The sequence below is a fragment of the Nerophis ophidion genome, linkage group LG03 (genome assembly GCF_033978795.1).
Source record: "Nerophis ophidion isolate RoL-2023_Sa linkage group LG03, RoL_Noph_v1.0, whole genome shotgun sequence".
Taxonomy (NCBI): domain Eukaryota; kingdom Metazoa; phylum Chordata; class Actinopteri; order Syngnathiformes; family Syngnathidae; genus Nerophis; species Nerophis ophidion.
Window position 1 is genome coordinate 42,021,595 of NC_084613.1, and position 17,336 is coordinate 42,038,930.

At 41.4% G+C, this 17,336-nt stretch overlaps 1 protein-coding gene across 7 annotated transcripts in view; it reads left to right on the forward strand.

The window, feature by feature from the left end:
- Positions 1-17,336, forward strand: part of slc38a6 (solute carrier family 38 member 6) — a 101,845-nt gene that overhangs the window by 50,710 nt on the left and 33,799 nt on the right. Inside the window, exon 15 of one of the 7 annotated variants that reach the window (XM_061895217.1) lies at positions 5,118-6,679. The exons of the other annotated variants lie outside the window; for them this stretch is intronic. Within the exon in view, the coding sequence (XP_061751201.1) occupies positions 5,118-5,179 (62 nt within the window). The 3' untranslated portion in view covers positions 5,180-6,679. Of the gene's footprint in view, positions 1-5,117; positions 6,680-17,336 lie in introns of those variants that run through there. 7 annotated transcript variants of the gene reach the window in all.

Here is a 17,336-nt window from a genome sequence, read left to right on the forward strand (position 1 = left end):
GCAATATTTTTTCCACATAAAACATTTTAAAGTGATAATCTTTAAGTAATAATTCATTATAACATAGATTTGGTTGTCATTTTGCGTGCAATGGAAAAAAATGAAAATAAAGACAAAAGGGAAAAAAAACTGCCTGCATGGCAGCTTTGTGTCAACATTGCCACTTTTTCTCATTAGATTTCACCTCATTCCACTTTTTTAAAATGTTTATTTTTTATTTTTGCAATACTATCAATTTTGCAATTTTTGCAGAATGTGTGGCGGGCCCGTAAACGATTAGCTGCGGGCCGCAAATGGCCCCCGGTCCGCACTTTGGACACCCCTGGCTTACATGGTGGAACCTTTCCTGGTGGCATGGGCGAGCTTGGCCAGAATCAGACATGCCACTGTGGGCTGGAAGCTGTTTATTTTATTTGCTTTTTGGTTTTTGATTTTTACATCAGAGCAGGTAAAAATAAGACAATAACTAATCAAAACAAATGCAGGTTGACTAAGATGATTACACAATTAATTGACATGGTTAACAAATAAAAAAAGACAAAAATGTTTACAGAAAGTAATTTTGTCTTCTCGATGGGTGGGATGAGTTCGGAATATATCCAATCTCAGCTCTTTAACAGCGTATATACTGTATGAAAGAGAAGTTGAGGTTAGTTACAAAGGAGAACCAATCAGATGAATTTCCTTGTGAGAGGAAGAAGTTTGATTTCTTATTGCTGAAAAAAAAAATTATGTATCTTGGACATTGTAATATGCGTACACTTGGGAGAATGTGAAGAGGACACATTTTATTTTTGAGGTTATATGATGCAATCTGCAGGCGAGTCAATGATTGTGACATCATGATCTACATAACTGTAAGTCAAATCTATATGTGTATGTATATGTATGTATATGTATTTTCTGTTTCCGCTCCTCCCGTGCTGATAATTGGGCATGCATTGTAACACCGTTTCACAACACACATGCGTACCTGCTTTGCCAGAGATGTAGCATGACAAATTAGAAAAAGGGCCTACACCAGGGGTGCCTATTTGGTCGATCGTGAGCTACCGGTTGATCGTGAAGCGTGTGTCAAACGATTGCCTGCCTAGCATTAAAGAAATAGTTTTCAAAATTAGCAATCATCAATCTTCACTATGACATCACTTTTGTCACTTTGATCGACACTCTCGGCACTCAAAGATTTTGGGAGATGACGCTGGCTGCTGCGAATTCAATGTTAATAATAATTTTTTTAAAAAACACTGTCAGGAAGGTGAGGTACACTTTTTAATTTTACAGACTTTCGCACCGAACCCGCCGTCAAACGCCTAAAGACTGACTACATAGTTCATGTCCTCGCAATAAAAGTGCTGCTCTATCCTGCCTGCGCTAACAAAATAGGAGTCAGAAAGCTAGCATACACAAGCTAGCAAGACACAGACTTTGCCGTCAATGTATTTCTTATAATGTGTATAAAAATGAATATGAAAGCTGGGCAAATGTGATGCCAAAAAACAACTGCTTTCATGTTGTATTTGACAGAAAGGAGGACTTTTTTTCCTCCTCCATTCAAAAATTTGGAAGTTATCAGCATTACTGTGAATCCTGTCTGATTCCAATCATTGCAAGTCATCAGAATCAGTTAATACACTAATGTATATTTTTTTCTTCATGAAAGAAAGGAATCTATATGTGTTAAACATGCCTGTATTTTTATTAAACACATTTAACATGTGAATGGATGGATGGAACATGTTAACAAAAAACGTCATAAATACATATATAATGTTTATCCATCCATCTTCTTCCGCTTATCCGAGGTCGGGTCGCAGGGGGCAGCAGCCTAAGCAGGGAAGCCCAGACTTCCCTCTCCCCAGCCACTTCGTCCAGCTCCTCCTGGGGGATCTCGAGGCATTCCCAGGCCAGCCAGGAGATATAGTCTTCCCAACGTGTCCTGGGTCTTCCCCATGGCCTCCTACCAATTGGTTTTGCCCGAAACACCTCCTTAGAGAGGCGTTCGGGTGGCATCCTGACCAGATGCCCGAAACCACCCCATCTGGCTCCTCTTGATGTGGAGGAGCAGGGGCTTTGGTTTTAGCTCCTCCCTGATGCCAGAGGTTCTCACCCTATCTCTAAGGGAGAGCCCTGCCACCCGGCAAACGAAACTCATTTTAGCCGCTTGTACCCGTGACCTTGTCCTTTCGGTCATATCCCAAAGCTCTTGACCATAGGTGAGAATGGGAACGTAGATCGACTGGTAAATTGAGAGCTTTGCCTTCCGGCTCAGCTCCTTCTTCACTACAACGGATCTGAAGACGCCGCACCAATCCGTCTGTCGACCACACGATCCACTCTTTCCTCACTTGTGAACAAGACTCCGACGTACATAAACTCCTCCCCTTGGGACAAGCTCTCCTCCCTAACCTGGAGATGGCACTCCAACCTTTTCCGAGGGCGAGAACCATGGACTCGGACTTGGAGGTGCTGATTCCCATCCCAGTCGCTTCACACTCGGCCGCGAACCGATCCAGTGAAAGCTGATGATCTTGGCCAGATGAAGCCATCAGGAACACATCATCTGCAAAAAGCAGAGAGCTAATCCTGCAGCCACCAAACCAGATACCCTTAACGCCCTAACTGTGCCTAGAAAATCTGTGCATAAAAGTTATGAACTGAATCGGTGACAAAGGGCAGCCTTAGCGGAGTCCAACCCTAACTTTTAACAAGTCCGACTTAGTGCCGGCAATGCTGACTAAGCTCTGACACTGATCATACAGGAGCGGACCGCCACAATCAGATAGTCCATTACCCCATAATCTCTGAGCACTCCCCAAAGGACTTCCCGGGAGACACGGTCGAATGCCTTTTCCAAGTCCACAAAACACATGAGGACTGGTTGGGCAAACTCCCATGCACCCTCAAGAACCCTGCCGAGAGTATAGAGCTGCACCACAGTTCCATGACCAGGACGAAAACCACACTGTTCCTCCTGAATCCAAGGTTCGACTATCCGGCGCAGACTCCTCCCCAGTACACCTGAATAGACCTTACCGGGATAGATGAGGAATGTGATCCCCGATAGTTGGAACACACCCTCCGGTTCCCCTTTTTAAAGAGAAGAACCACCACCCCGGTCTGCCAATCCAGAGGTACTGCCCCTGATGTCCACGCAATGTTGCAGAGTCTTGTCAACCAAGACAGCCACACAGCATCCAGAGCCTCAGGTAACTCCAGGCGGATCTCTTCCACCCATGGGGCCTTGCCACCGAGGAGCTTCTTAACTACCTCGGCAACCTCAGCCCCAGAAATAGGAGAGCCCACCACAGATTCCCCAGGTACTGCTTCCTCATAGGAAGACGTGTTGGTAGGATTGAGGAGGTCTGTAAAGTAATCCCTCCATCGTTACACAACATCCGCAGTCGAGGTCAACAGAACACCATTGCACTGCTTCCCCTTTCTGAGGAGACGGATGGTTGTCCAGAATCGCTTCGAAGCCGTCCGGAAGTCGTTTTCCAAGGCTTCCCCGAACTCCTCATGTCTAAGTTTTTGCCCCGCGACTGATGAAGCCGCACACCGCTTGGCCTGTCGGTAGCTGTCTGCTGCCTCTGGAGTCCTATGAGACAAAAAAATCCGATAGGACTCTTTCTTCAGCTTTACGCCATCCCACACCGCTGGTGTCCAACAGCGGGTTCTAGGAATTACCGCCCCAACTGGCACCAACCACCTTGCGGCCACACCTTCAATCAGCCGCCTCGACAATAGAGATTTGGAACATCGTCCACTCAGACTCAATGTCCAGCGCCTCCCTCGTGACATGTTCAAAGTTCATGAATATTTTTTGTGACAAACAAGTATGTGCTCCAAGAGTTGTAGAAATGATTGGAAACTCAAGATAGCCATGACATTATGTTCTTTTCAAGTGGATGTAAACTTTTGACCACGACTGAGATAGGCTCCAGCACCCCCCCGTGACCCCTAATGGGACAAGCAGTAGAAAAAGGAAGGATGGATGGATGGATGCAGGATTACTGAAATATAAATAACACAAAAATGGCAACCACAGTTATCAATTAACATTCAGGATTTAAACTCTACAATATTAGCAATACACATAAGTGTGTGATGAAACCTACATTTGTATGATACTGATCTCAAATTATGTAGTGAAGTGGCTGCTTGGCCTTTAGTATATGTGGGCATTGGCTTCAATGCTATAATATATTTCCATAATATCATCCACCATCATGTCATATTATCCGTCACCTTCTATATCTGTGCTTTGTTTCCTTGACAACTAAACTGAGCTCTTCATACAGATCTAACAATCTGTCAATCCTTTCCATGTCCGGGCCGGGTGAGGTTTCTTGTGTTGAGTCAAATTAAGCCAGAGGCTCCACTCCTGGCTGACCTCTATCTCACTCAAATACCTTGCCGGAATTACAAGGAGCCATGTGATGCTATTTCCACATCATGTGGTGCAAACATGCACCTTTTAAAGTCATAGGTGTTTAAGTCATACGGGAATGTTTTTGCTTAGTTCAACTCCCTGACACAGCAGGCCCATGCATGCCCAGTGACATGATAACAACATCATGGGCTTGAAGGGATGGAGTCATGTGGTGGGCTCAGATCCAGCCCCTGTGGACAGTCTCTACTGTGATATTATTTTAGGAGGTTTAAGCTCTCTGTGTTTTTTAATAATCATGTGTTGGTAATAAAAACCATAAGAGGGTTCTGATTACCTTATTGGACCTCATGGTATACCGAGTATGTCACAAAGGTGAACACATTTTTCACATTCCAGCAATTGTGTCTTCTATCCTTAATCTTCTTGGGCATGGAGTTTACTACTAGAGCTGTGCAGATCATTACTGGAATCCTCTTCTTCTGCAGTATATTGACATCACTGGTGGATGTAAGACAACCTAGTGCACTTTTTAATCTTTCTTTTGCAAGCTCCCCTGAGTGGGGCACTTTGTATCTTGCGTGTTAGGACTCATTATCATGCTGGGAAACTATTGCGGCCCAATTTATCAAAGTCTGGAATCATGCGGAATCATGCTCTGCTTACAATGTCATTATTTCATAGTACAATATATGATGTAATTCCTGTTTCTCTCAATTGACCACAGATTCCCTAGCACTGGCTGGCAGCACTCATGCAGCCACAGACCGTGACCCCTACTATGCTTAACTGTTGGCAAGACAAATGTATCTCTAGCCCTCAATTAGTGTGCACGTTGGCAAACTTCACTTAAAACAGTGGTTCTCAAATGGGGGTACGCATACCCCTGGGGGTACTTGAAGGTATGCCAAGGGGTACGTGATATATTTTTTTTAATATTCTAAAAGTAGCAACAATTCAACAAATCCTTAATAAATGTATTTATTGTAAGTAATGTAAATAATTCAATGTAAATACTATGATGATTACCTTGTGTGATGACTGTATTATGCTGATAATATAAATTTGTACCATGAATGGATTAACGTGGTACAAATAAGTTGAAGAACTTATTTGGGTGTTACCATTTAGTGGTCAATTGTACGGAATATGTACTGAACCGTGCAATCTACTAATAAAAGTTTCAATCAATCAATTGAAAAATAGCAACAATTCAAAAATCCTTTATAAATATATTTATTGAATAATACTTCAACAAAATTTGAATGTAAGTTCATAAACTGTGAAAAGAAATGCAACAATGCAATATTCAGTGTTGACAGCTAGATTTTTTGTGGACATGTTCCATAAATATTGATGTTAAAGATTTCTTTTTTTGTGAAGAAATGTTTAGAATTAAGTTCATGAATCCAGATATTACTATTACAATCCCTAAAGAGGGCACTTTAAGTTGATGATTACTTCTATGTGTAGAAATCTTTATTGATTATTGAATCACTTGTTTATTTTTCAACAAGTTTTTAGTTATTATCTTTTTTTCCAAATAGTTCAAGAAAGAACACTACACATGAGCAATATTTTGCACTGTTATACAATTTTAAAAAATCAGAAACTGATGACATAGTGCTGTATTTTACTTCTTTATCTCTTTTTTTCAACCAAAAATGCTATGCTCTGATTAGGGGGTACTTGAATTAAAAAAATTTCACGGGGGTACATCACTGAAAAAAGGTTGAGAACCACTGACTTAAAACACACCCTTAGAGTGTCACGTTTGTAAATCTGATTTCATGTTTGATCATGTTTTGTTTTGTGTTCTGGACTCTTGTTCTGTTTTTTCACTTCCTGGTTTGTTTTTGTTACCATGACAACTCATTGCTTTTCACCTTGCCCTCAGTCCCGCACCTGTTCCTAATTATTCACAGCCACTATTTAAGTCAATTTCTTTCTGTCCATCAGTCTGGGAACATCAACTTTCATTACCCATGCCGTTCTAACTTTCATTGTTATCTACGACCTTGCTGCTCATTCTCCATGCCCACGATCACCTGCCACACACATTGCTATTCTTGCCTCCTGTTTTTGTTGTCACAGTAAGTGTTTTGTTTTAGTTGTTTATAGTCATGCCATCGTGCTGTTTCTGTTCATAGTTCATTCATGCCAATCGAGCAAGTGTTTTTGTTTCCTGTTTATATTTTGTAGCCAAGTTTTATACCTCCTTGTGAGCGCCCTTAGTTTGTTTATTTTTGTATTTAGAATTCCAAATAAAACATCATGTACCTTAATTCACACCTGGCTCGTCCTGTAATCCCTCTGCGTCGAAGGAGCACACACAATCCATGTCCAAGTTTGACATACAGAACTCTAGATAAAACTGCTAACAGGTTTTGAACAAATAAATGACATGCTTTCAAGTAAATCATCGAAAAAAATCATAATGTATGACATTTTGACAATATAATTGCATTCGTGTCAAAATATAGAGCTCTAAATTGTAGAAGCAAAAGATTTACTGCGATTAATCGCAATTATTTAAAACTCAGAAGTGATTCATCTGATTAAAAATGTAATCGTAGCAAGAATGATTAGTAAAGTTAAACCTTTTTGCCGCTAATACCTGATAATTCTAATCATGAGTCAGAGTCATGAAGAAACCATTTCAAATGATAATCTAAAGCAGTGGTTCTCAAATGGGGGTACGCGTACCCCTGGGGGTACTTGAAGGTATGCCAAAGGGCACGTGAGACTTTTTAAAATATTCTAAAAATAACAACAATTCAAAAATCCTTTATAAATATATTTATTGAATAATACTTCAACAAAATATGAATGTAAGTTCATAAACTGTGGAAAAAAAATACAGCAATGCAATATTCAGTGTTGACAGCTAGATTTTTTGTGGACATGTTCCATAAATATTGATGTTAAAGATTTTTTTTTTTGTGAAGAAATGTTTAAAATTAAGTTCATGAACTCAGATGGATCTCTATTACAATCCCCAAAGAGGGCACTTTAAGTTGATGATTACTTCTATGTGTAGAAATCTTTATTTATAATTGAATCACTTGTTTATTTTTAAACAAGTTCTTAGTTGTTTTTATATCTTTTTTTCCAAATAGTTCAAGAAAAAACACTAGAAATTAGCAATATTTTGCACTGTTATAAGATTTAATACATCAGAAACTGATGACATAGTGCTGTATTTTACTTCTTTATCTCTTTTTTTTCAACCAAAAATGCTTTTCTCTGATTAGGGGGTACTTGAATTAAAAAAATGTTCACAGGGGTACGTCACTGAAAAAAGTTTGAGAACCACTTATCTAGAACAATATTTATTTGCTTGTTGCAACTTGAGACTCACACTACCCTTTATGTGAAGTCAAACCATTTTTATTTTTTTATTCAATCCTTTTTAAACATAAATACAAATAACTACCGGTCCATCTGCATAGTGTATTTCAGACCACATTTTAAGGAATAAAGGATGAACTTGAACAAATAATGATTACAATCAAATTAAATGTAGATTGCTCTCGCAACACGCAATGAGATATTTGTATCAATTATACCACATGCGCGAGAGGAAGATGCCAGTCAAAATGTTTTATTCAGAATAAAACGAGTCAAACTTTGGCCATTTATTTTATCATTCTAATCAACTATGACTCTAGAATATTGAGTATCCCTGAATGGCAAATAGTGTGAATGGTTTTGGAGTCGTACATGATGTCAAAATTAAACAAAACAAAAAAAAAAAAAAAAAAAAAAAAAAATATATATATATATATATATATATATATATATATATTGCCACGTTCCTGAGCCATTTCCAGTTAAAGAATACCCTGAATACTGTCCTGGATGTTCTTGTGTTAGTTATTTCCCTTTTTGAGAGCTCAGGCCGATAGGTTGATTGGCAACACTAAATTGGCCCTAGTGTGTGAATGTGAGTGTGAATGTTGTCTATCTGTGTTGGCCCTGCGATGAGGTGGCGACTTGTCCAGGGTGTACGCTGCCTTCCGACCGATTGTAGCTGAGATAGGCACCAGCGCCCCCCTAACCCCAAAGGGAATAAGTGGTAGACAATGGATGGATGGAGAGCTCTGGCCTGCTCATCCAGAAGATTCAAGCTTTGCTAATTACAGCCACCAGGGTGCTCTCTTGTATGAGGATTGCTATCGTGTGTGTGATGTAATTCGAGGCTTTCCATTCCTGAGTTAACAGCAAATTCTTCTTTTTAGAGTCTTAGAATGCTGGTGCCTATCCTAGCTGGCCTATAGGACAAAAGATGGGCTACACTCTGGCCGGTCTGCCACATGGTGATTAGGAACGGGGTTATGTGAACCCCCACACCACCATATCTATTTCTCACAATGAATGCACACTTTGTAACTTGTGTATTGTTGTGTCTTACAGTGTGTCCAATATATGTGGGATGTCTTGTGTTGGATCCTCTGTGGACAACAACAGGAAAGACTGAATTCTTTTAGCGTAAAGTTGTAAGTCAATGTCAAAGGTGAGCTAAAAGTTGAGTAAATAAACAACCAGGGCGTGTACAACAGTTATTTTGGTAGGTTGAGGCTCTGATGGAGGCCCATTGGTCAACAGCCCAGTATGGGGTTGACTCTGTGGGGGGAGTGAACTTGTCTCGCCACAATCCCATCAGTCCTGGCCTGAGCTCTTAATGCTGCCCTGACGCCTCACTGGCGCATGGGGCCGTGCTGGCCTGACGCACATCTGGAGCCAATTACCCAAAAAGGGGCTGTGACAGTCCACATGTCCTCTCCTGCATTGTCCACTCTCTGTTTTCATCAGTCTATCTCTCTTGTTCTTTGTGCACAACCTCATGCATCAAGCATGAATCAAAATAGTGCAATGGACCCTTTTCTTGTTCCGTTAACTGTTGAAGAATCTTTATTGATTTATTTATGAGGGCCTAGGCTTCGACCTCAAACGCAATGCATGCATGCTGGTTTGTGGTGTTGTTATGCTGGTATATAAAGCGGCCCCAAAGGAGTAAACCCACTGGGTTCAAAATACGGTGCGTCGCTTTTTGTTAGTAATCTCTTCCAAAAGGTTTTGTTCAACCATAAATATTAAAACAATCACACTTAATAGAGAATATTTATGGTTTTTACATGCAAAAAACAATGCAAAATAAATGGAAAGGAGGAAGGAAATGGAAGATTAATAACTGAAGACTCTTGTTGGCTAAGACAGCGATAAGTAGAGAGAAACCACATGTAAGCCACCTTTGCTATGCGCTGTATGAGTTCTTTCTTGAACTCAATAGGGTTTCTCATCTTCTTTATTAACCCTAGTGCAGGTGTACCCCGCCTTCCGCCCAAATGCAGCTGAAATAGGCTCCAGCACCCCCATGTGACCCTGAGAGGGGCAAGCGGTAGAAGATGGATAGATATAGTTTTTGAAAACCCCACATTTTCTGATATTTTCCATTCAAGGGTTTCATAAGCTGTAAGACATCCATTTTCTACCGCTTGTCCTTCTCGGGGTCACAGAGGGTGCTGGAGCCTATCCCAGCTGCACTCGGGCGCAAGCCATAATTATCAAAAATATATCAAAAGAAGGCTTAAAATATCTTGAGTTGCATGACATGAGTCTGTCTTATATTGGTTTCACCATGCCAATCAAGTTGCTGAAATAAACAAACTTTGCACAATATTAAACCTTTTTTAATTCCACCCATATATATCTGCCATGTCATATAACGGCCCAAGAGATCAATTTGATTTTCTGCCGCCCTCTGATGCTTCCATTCATCCATCCATTTTTTACCGCTTGTCCCCAATGGGCGCGATTACGCCAGAACAAAATGTTTTTGTTTTTCAGATAATTTGTTTTTTTTTTCATGACAAAAGCATAGTAATATACCAGCTTTACAGTTTGTTAAAAATAGCCATCAACAGGGCTGAAAAATGTGTTAAAGTACCAGTAGAGTGGAAAAATAAGTTCCCTCTTTATTAAAGCTATTATCATTTACCTGTATATCTGATTTATAACACCAAAAGACTTCCAAAGTTTGAGAATAAATAGATAGGATCAAAATATCAACCTCATGAAGATTGCAGATCCATTTTGAGACTTAATGAGCAAGCCAGTCATGTGATCGCGTGACGTAGCAGGATTAACCACAACAACAATGCTAATCAAGCAGACTTTGTGAGAGCCAACAACTATTACTTTGGGAAAAATGATGATCCAGAACCTCACATATTTGAGCCCGAACACAAAAAGGATGAACAATATAAGGTTTAGATGCCGAGTGCAGCTTTAGTGTGACACTATAGCATCTGCAGCATTGCTATGTGCTAAACATACAAGCTGATCATTTTGAACCATAGTAAAACAAAAACTTACTGTAATGTTTCCACTCTAGCTGGGATGCCGACCGATGAGACGCTCACATAATCCCGTTTAGATGAAGGTCCAATCACAATCCTCACGAAGGTTAAAGGGGAACATTATCACCAAACCTATGTAAGCGTCAATATATACCTTGATGTTGCAGAAAAAAGACCATTTATTTTTTTAACCGATTTCCGAACTCTAAATGGGTGAATTTTGTCGAATTAAACGCCTTTCTATTTATCGCTCTCGGAGCAATGACATCAGAACGTGATGTCACATAGGTAATAAAGCCGCCATTTTCTCATACACATTACAAACACCGGCTCTCAGCTCTATTATTTTCCGTTTTTTTCGACTATTTTCTGGAACCTTGGAGACATCATGCCTCGTCGGTGTGTTGTCGGAGGGTGAAACAACACTAACAGGGAGGGATTCAAGTTGCACCACTGGCCCAAAGATGCGAAAGTGGCAAGAAATTGGACGACATTTGTTAAAAATACGAGGGTGTGGGGAAAGCCGACGAAATGGTTAGTCGTTTGTTCCGCACGCTTTATTGACAAAAGCTATGCTACTACAGAGATGGCAAGTTTGTGTGGATATCCTGCGACACTCAAAGCAGATGCATTTCCAACGATAAAGTCAAAGAAATCTGCCGCCAGACCCCCATTGAATGTGCCGGAGTGTCTGCACATTTTACCGGCAATGCTAAGGCAGATATGACACAGAGATGTATGGATAACCTGCGGATGCATTTCCAACGATAAAGTTAAAGAAATCACAAAGGTGAGTTTTGTTGATGTTATTGACTTATGTGCTAATCAGACATATTTGGTCGAGGCATGACTGCCAGCTAATCGATGCTATCATGCTATTTAGGCTAGCTGTATGTACATTTTAACTATATTTTTATCCAGCGATTCCCTCCACCCACATTTAATGCCAAACAAACACTTACCAATCGATGGATTTAAGTTGATCCAGTGTCACAAGATGCAAAACTTCCGATCATTGGCCCGCATATTTTACCGGCGATGCTAAGGCAGACATGGCCGAATAGCGTCAATAGCTATTCGCTCAATAGCTTCAGTTTCTTCTTCAATTTCGTTTTCGCTATCTGCCTCCATACTCCAACCTTCCGTTTCAATACATGCGTAATCTGTTGAATCGCTTAAACCGCTGAAATCCGAGTCTGAATCCGAGCTAATGTCGCTATATCTTGCTGTGCTATCCGCATTGGCATCACTGGATGACGTCACAGGACAATGGACGGGGGCTTCACAGATAGCGAAAATCAGGCACTGTAAAGCTTTTTTTTAGGGATATTCCGGGATGGGTAAAATTTTGAAAAAAACTTCGAAAAATAAAATAAGCCACTGGGAACTGATTTTTATTGGTTTTAACCCTTCTAAAATTGTGATAATGTTCCCCTTTAAAAAAAAGTTGCTGCAACAAGCGTCTTTATTTCTGTGCCTTTTCTGCCACTAGAAGCTCTGCTTCTACCTACTCCTTTTCGAATGTGTTGAGAAGAGAGACTGGAAATTGTGATGTATCATGTTGTAATAGTATGTATGTACAAAATAAACTCAAACTATGATCATAACCTCTGGGACATGAAAGTCGACCAGCCTGTCAGACCATGGCCACATTTGTCTACTGCCAGGTTACAGATGCATGAATTATAATCTACAACTTACTTTTAGCAAGTTTGAGACGAAGCAGAAGCAACCGCCGGCTCAGTGTGTCAACAATAGCAGCGTAAGCCAGCATTAGCTCACTGCTATCAATGAGCCGTTTAAAATATTCCGTCTGCATTAGCGCTTACAATAACAATATCACTCATGTTTGGTCAATTTTTAGGTCACAACATGTAGATGGAGTATTGTTACCACTTTCTGGGTGTTTTTAGACAGAGCATAATGAGCGCAACAGAGGACTATTGATTTGTTGACTCATTTGTTAGCGATTTATTTACATTTTAGAATGCCTAAAAAGCCAAGCATATGTGTTCTTGTCTTACATAATGATAAACGCGATGCAAAAAAAACTTTCTAAAAACTCTGGCAAAAATTCAGACAACTAACCATCAAACTGAACAAGCATATCACGTATTTAACACATGTGATGGCTGTTTTCGGCCCCAAGGTTGCACAAGGTTTAAAGTGTTAACACTTGCAATTTTCTTTGGCCCCAAGGTGGCTTATTTTGCAGGTGTAATCAATAAAAAAAAAACACACACAGACTTAACAAATTGGCAAAGAACGACAGAGTCAACGAGTGATGACGTCAGAGAGGGGCGACAAAGTGGGGAAAAATTACTTCCAGGTGGGGAATTGAGCGCAGGCAACCACTGGCATGTTTTGTATTATGGAAATTGTACGAACGGTGCTACATTCACACAGTGATATAACCCTTGAGTCACCTTTGACCGAAAAAATTTTATTTCTGCATTTTTTTTCCATATCTACGACAAATCATATAAATTTAAATGGTAGAGATCCCCACCTGGTGGTGAGTTGGCTGCGATGGTGGGGGAGGATGCCGGACAGACCTGGCAGGCCCAAACGCATTGTGAGGGTCTGCTGGGAACGTCTGGCAGAGTATCCTGTCAGAGAGAGTTTGAATTCCCACCTTCTGAAGATCTTTGAATGTCACAAGGGAGGCGCTGGACATTGAGTCCGAGTGGACGATGTTCCGTACCTCTATTGTCGAGGCGGCTGATTGGAGCTGTGGCCGCAAGGTGGTTGGTGCCTGTCGTGGTGGTAATCCGAGAACCCGTTTGTGGACACCAGCGGTGAGGGATGCTGTCAAGCTGAAGAAAGAGTCATATCGGGTTATTTTGGCTCATAAGGAGGCAGCAGACAGCTACTGACAGGCCAAGCGGTGTGCTGTTTCAGCGGTCTCGGAGGCAAAAACTCGGACATGGGAGGAGTTCGGGGAAGCCATGGAAAATGACTTCCGGACAGCTTCGAAGCGATTCTGGACCACCATCCGCCGCCTCAGGAAGGGGAAGCAGTGCACTGTCAACATCATGTATGGTGAGGATGGTGTTCTGAGGACTTCAACTGCGGCTGTTGTGGATCGGTGAAGGGAATACTTCAAAGACCTCCTCAATCCTACCAACGCGTCTTCCTATGGGGAAGCAGTGCCTGTGGAATCTGTGGTGGGCTCTCCTATTTCTGGGGCTGAGGGTGCCGAGGTAGTTAAAAAGTTCCTCAGAGTTCCTTTAGGCTCTGGATGCTGTGGGGCTGTCTTGGTGGACAAGAATCTGCAACATCGCGTGGACATCGGGGGCGGTACCTCTGGATTGGCAGACCGGGGTTGTGGTTCCTCTCTTTAAGAAGAGGAACCGGAGGGTGTGTTCCAACTATCGTGGGATCCCACTCTTCAGCCTTCCCCGTAAGGTCTATTCAGGTAGTCGAACCTCGGATTCAGGAGGAACAGTGTGGTTTTCGTCCTGGTCATGGAACTGTGGACCAGCTCTATACTCGGCAGGGTCTTTGAGGGTGCATGGGAGTTTTCCCAACCAGTCTACATGTGCTTTGTGGACTTGGAGAAAGTATTCGACTGTGTACCCCGGGAAGTCCTTTGGGGAGTGCTCAGAGAGTATGGGGTGTCGGTCTGATTGTGGCGGTTCTCTCCGTGTATAATCAGTGTCAGAGCTTGTTCTGCATTTCGGGCAGTAAGTCAGACACGTTTCCAGTGAGGGTTCATTCTGTTCATAACTTTTATGGACAGAATTTGTAGGCGCAGTCAGGGCGTTGAGGGGATCCAGTTTGGTAGCTGTATGACTAGGTCTCTGCTTTTTGCGGATTATGTGGTCCTGATGGCTTCATCTGGCCAAGATCTTCAGCTCTCACTGGATCGGTTCGCAGCCGAGTGTGAAGCGACTGGGATGAGAATAAGCACCTCCAAGTCCAAGTCCATGGTTCTCGCCCGGAAAAGGGTGGAGTGCCATCTCGGGGTTGGGGAGGAGATCTTGCCCCAAGTGGAGGAGTTCAAGTACATCGGAGTCTTGTTCACAAGTGAGGGAATAGTGGATCGTGAGATCGACGGGGGGATCGGTGCGGCGTCTTCAGTAATGCGGACGCTGTATCGATCCGTTGTAGTGAAGAAGGAGCTGAGCTGGAAGGCAAAGCTCTCAATTTACCGGTCGATCTACGTTCCTATCCTCACCTACGGTCATGAGCTTTGGGTTATGACCGAAAGTACAAGATCACCGGTACAAGCGACCGAAATGAGCTTCCTCCGCCGATTGGCGGGGCTCTTCCCTAGAGATAGGGTGGGAAGTTCTGTCATCCGGAAGGTGCTCAAAGTAAAGCCGCTTCTCCTCCACATCGAGAGGAGCCAGATGAGGTGGTTCGGGCATCTGGTCAGGACGCCACCCGAACGCCTCCTTAGGGAGGTGTTTCGGGCATGTCCGACCGGTAGGAGGCTAAGGGGAAGACCCAGGACACGTTGGGAAGACTATCTCTCCCGGCTGGCCTGGGAACGCCTCGGGATCCCCCGGGAGGAGCTGGACGAAGTGGCTGGGTAAGGAGAGGGAATTCTGGACTTCCCTGCTTAGGCTGCTGCCCCCGCGACCCAACCTCGGATAAGCGGAAGAAGATGGATGGCTGGATGGGTGGTAGAGGGCTTAAAATTTGTGACAGTTTTGAAAAAAATCTTCTTTAAAATGGCTCTATTGCACTTCTTGCAAAGTTATTCAAAATAAAAATTAAAATTAATTTACTATACACACCTTTCCCCATTTTGTTTTCCCATTGACTCCCTCTGTAACATGTTTTTCCAGATACTGAAAACTTGATATGTCACAACGCTTTTACCATGAATACTGAATAGATCTAAGCATTTTCTTTGGATATAAAAGGAAAAATAGTTTTGGGTGTAATTACACCTCTCAATCAATAGTTGACGCGAGAATTAATATCTTATGTAAACAACTTAACTGCAATCAACAAGAATCTTGGTGGGTTGTTATTGCTACAAAGAGGTGTGTAAATGTGTCGATTGTCAGTGTGTAAGTGTGCAATGGCAATACTGATACTATTACAAGAATGTATTGTGCCCTTAGTTAGTGCGCAAAAGTATATATATTTTGTGTGTTTTAGGGTAAAAATTCCCCAAAATTTTGAAATTCCTTCTATACAATGACAATAAAGGTTTTCTGGTATTCTGGTATCTTATACATGAAGGGGCGCAACCCTGCTGGTGAAAAAAAGCATGCCTTCTTACGGAAAATGCTGACTGTCTAGCCCTCCTCTTCATTTATTGGACGCGTAGCCAAGAAAGTTCATTATGCATGTTTGACGAGAACGTTTGAAGTTTTCAGGATGAATTTGCCAAAATTTCGGCGAGCTCATTGTATTCGGCGTCATGCAGAGAAGCTGCACATAACGAGAGACTTCAACAAGACACTAGTGTCTTGTGTCCCAAAGAAAGTAAGGAGTGTCCTAAAACATTAATAAACACACAAAAAAAAAAAAAACTTATGGATGAGCCTAAGGCTGTTGAAAGATCTGAATCATTGAACATTTTAATAAAACATCTTATAACAATTTTATGGGTTTGACCGTTTTTTGGCTAGTGACCAATAATGTAAATTTTTGAAAAAAACTGTTATAGTTCCAAAAATACTGTATCAAAATCTGTTTTGTATGAATTATTGACCTATTAAAGGCTGCAGTATAAAGTATTCCACTTTGCAACTCATTTGTGGAACAGATTTTATATTTAGTGTTTTTTCCATAATAACCAAGAGCATAACACATAAAGAAAGATTACAGATATATAAAACACTTTGTATCTATGAATAGATGTGAAGCTGTTGAAGAATGTAAAGGGTTGAAAGTTTGTAAAAAAAACAAAAAAAAAAAAACTTATGAATGACTTTTATGAATTTGACCATCTTCGGTCAGTTCTTGGTCATAGTTCCAAAAATAATTATGCATCAAAATCTGTTTTTTTTATGAAGTATTAACCTATTTAAGTCTGTAATTACCTCATACAAAGTATTCCACTTTGCAACTCCATCCATCCATTCATTTCTACTGTTTGTCCCGCTCAGGGTAGCAAGGGAGGCTGAAGCCTATCCTAGCTGCATTCTGGCGGATGGCAGGATACGCCTTGGACAAGTCACTATCTCATCAGAGGGCCAACACAGATAGACAGACAACATTCACATTCACACACTAGGGACCATTTAGTGTTGCCAATCAACCTATTCCCAGGTGCATGTTTTTGGAGGTGGGAGGAAGCCGGAGTACCCGGAGGGAACTCACACAGTCACGGGGAGAACATTCAAACTCCACACAGAAAGACCCGAAGCCCAGGACCTCAGTATTGTGAGGCACACGTACTAACCCCTGTCACACCGTGCTACTTTGCAACTCATTTTTGGAAAATATTGCATATTTAGTGTTTTCCTATAATAACAAATGTTGTTGTTTTTTTAGAAAAATAGCATAAAACAAAGAATTATTACAAATATATACAAACGTTATATCTCTGGATAAGTCTGAAGCTGTTGAAGAATTTAAAGTGTTAAATGTTAAAAAAATATATACTTACAACACTTTTT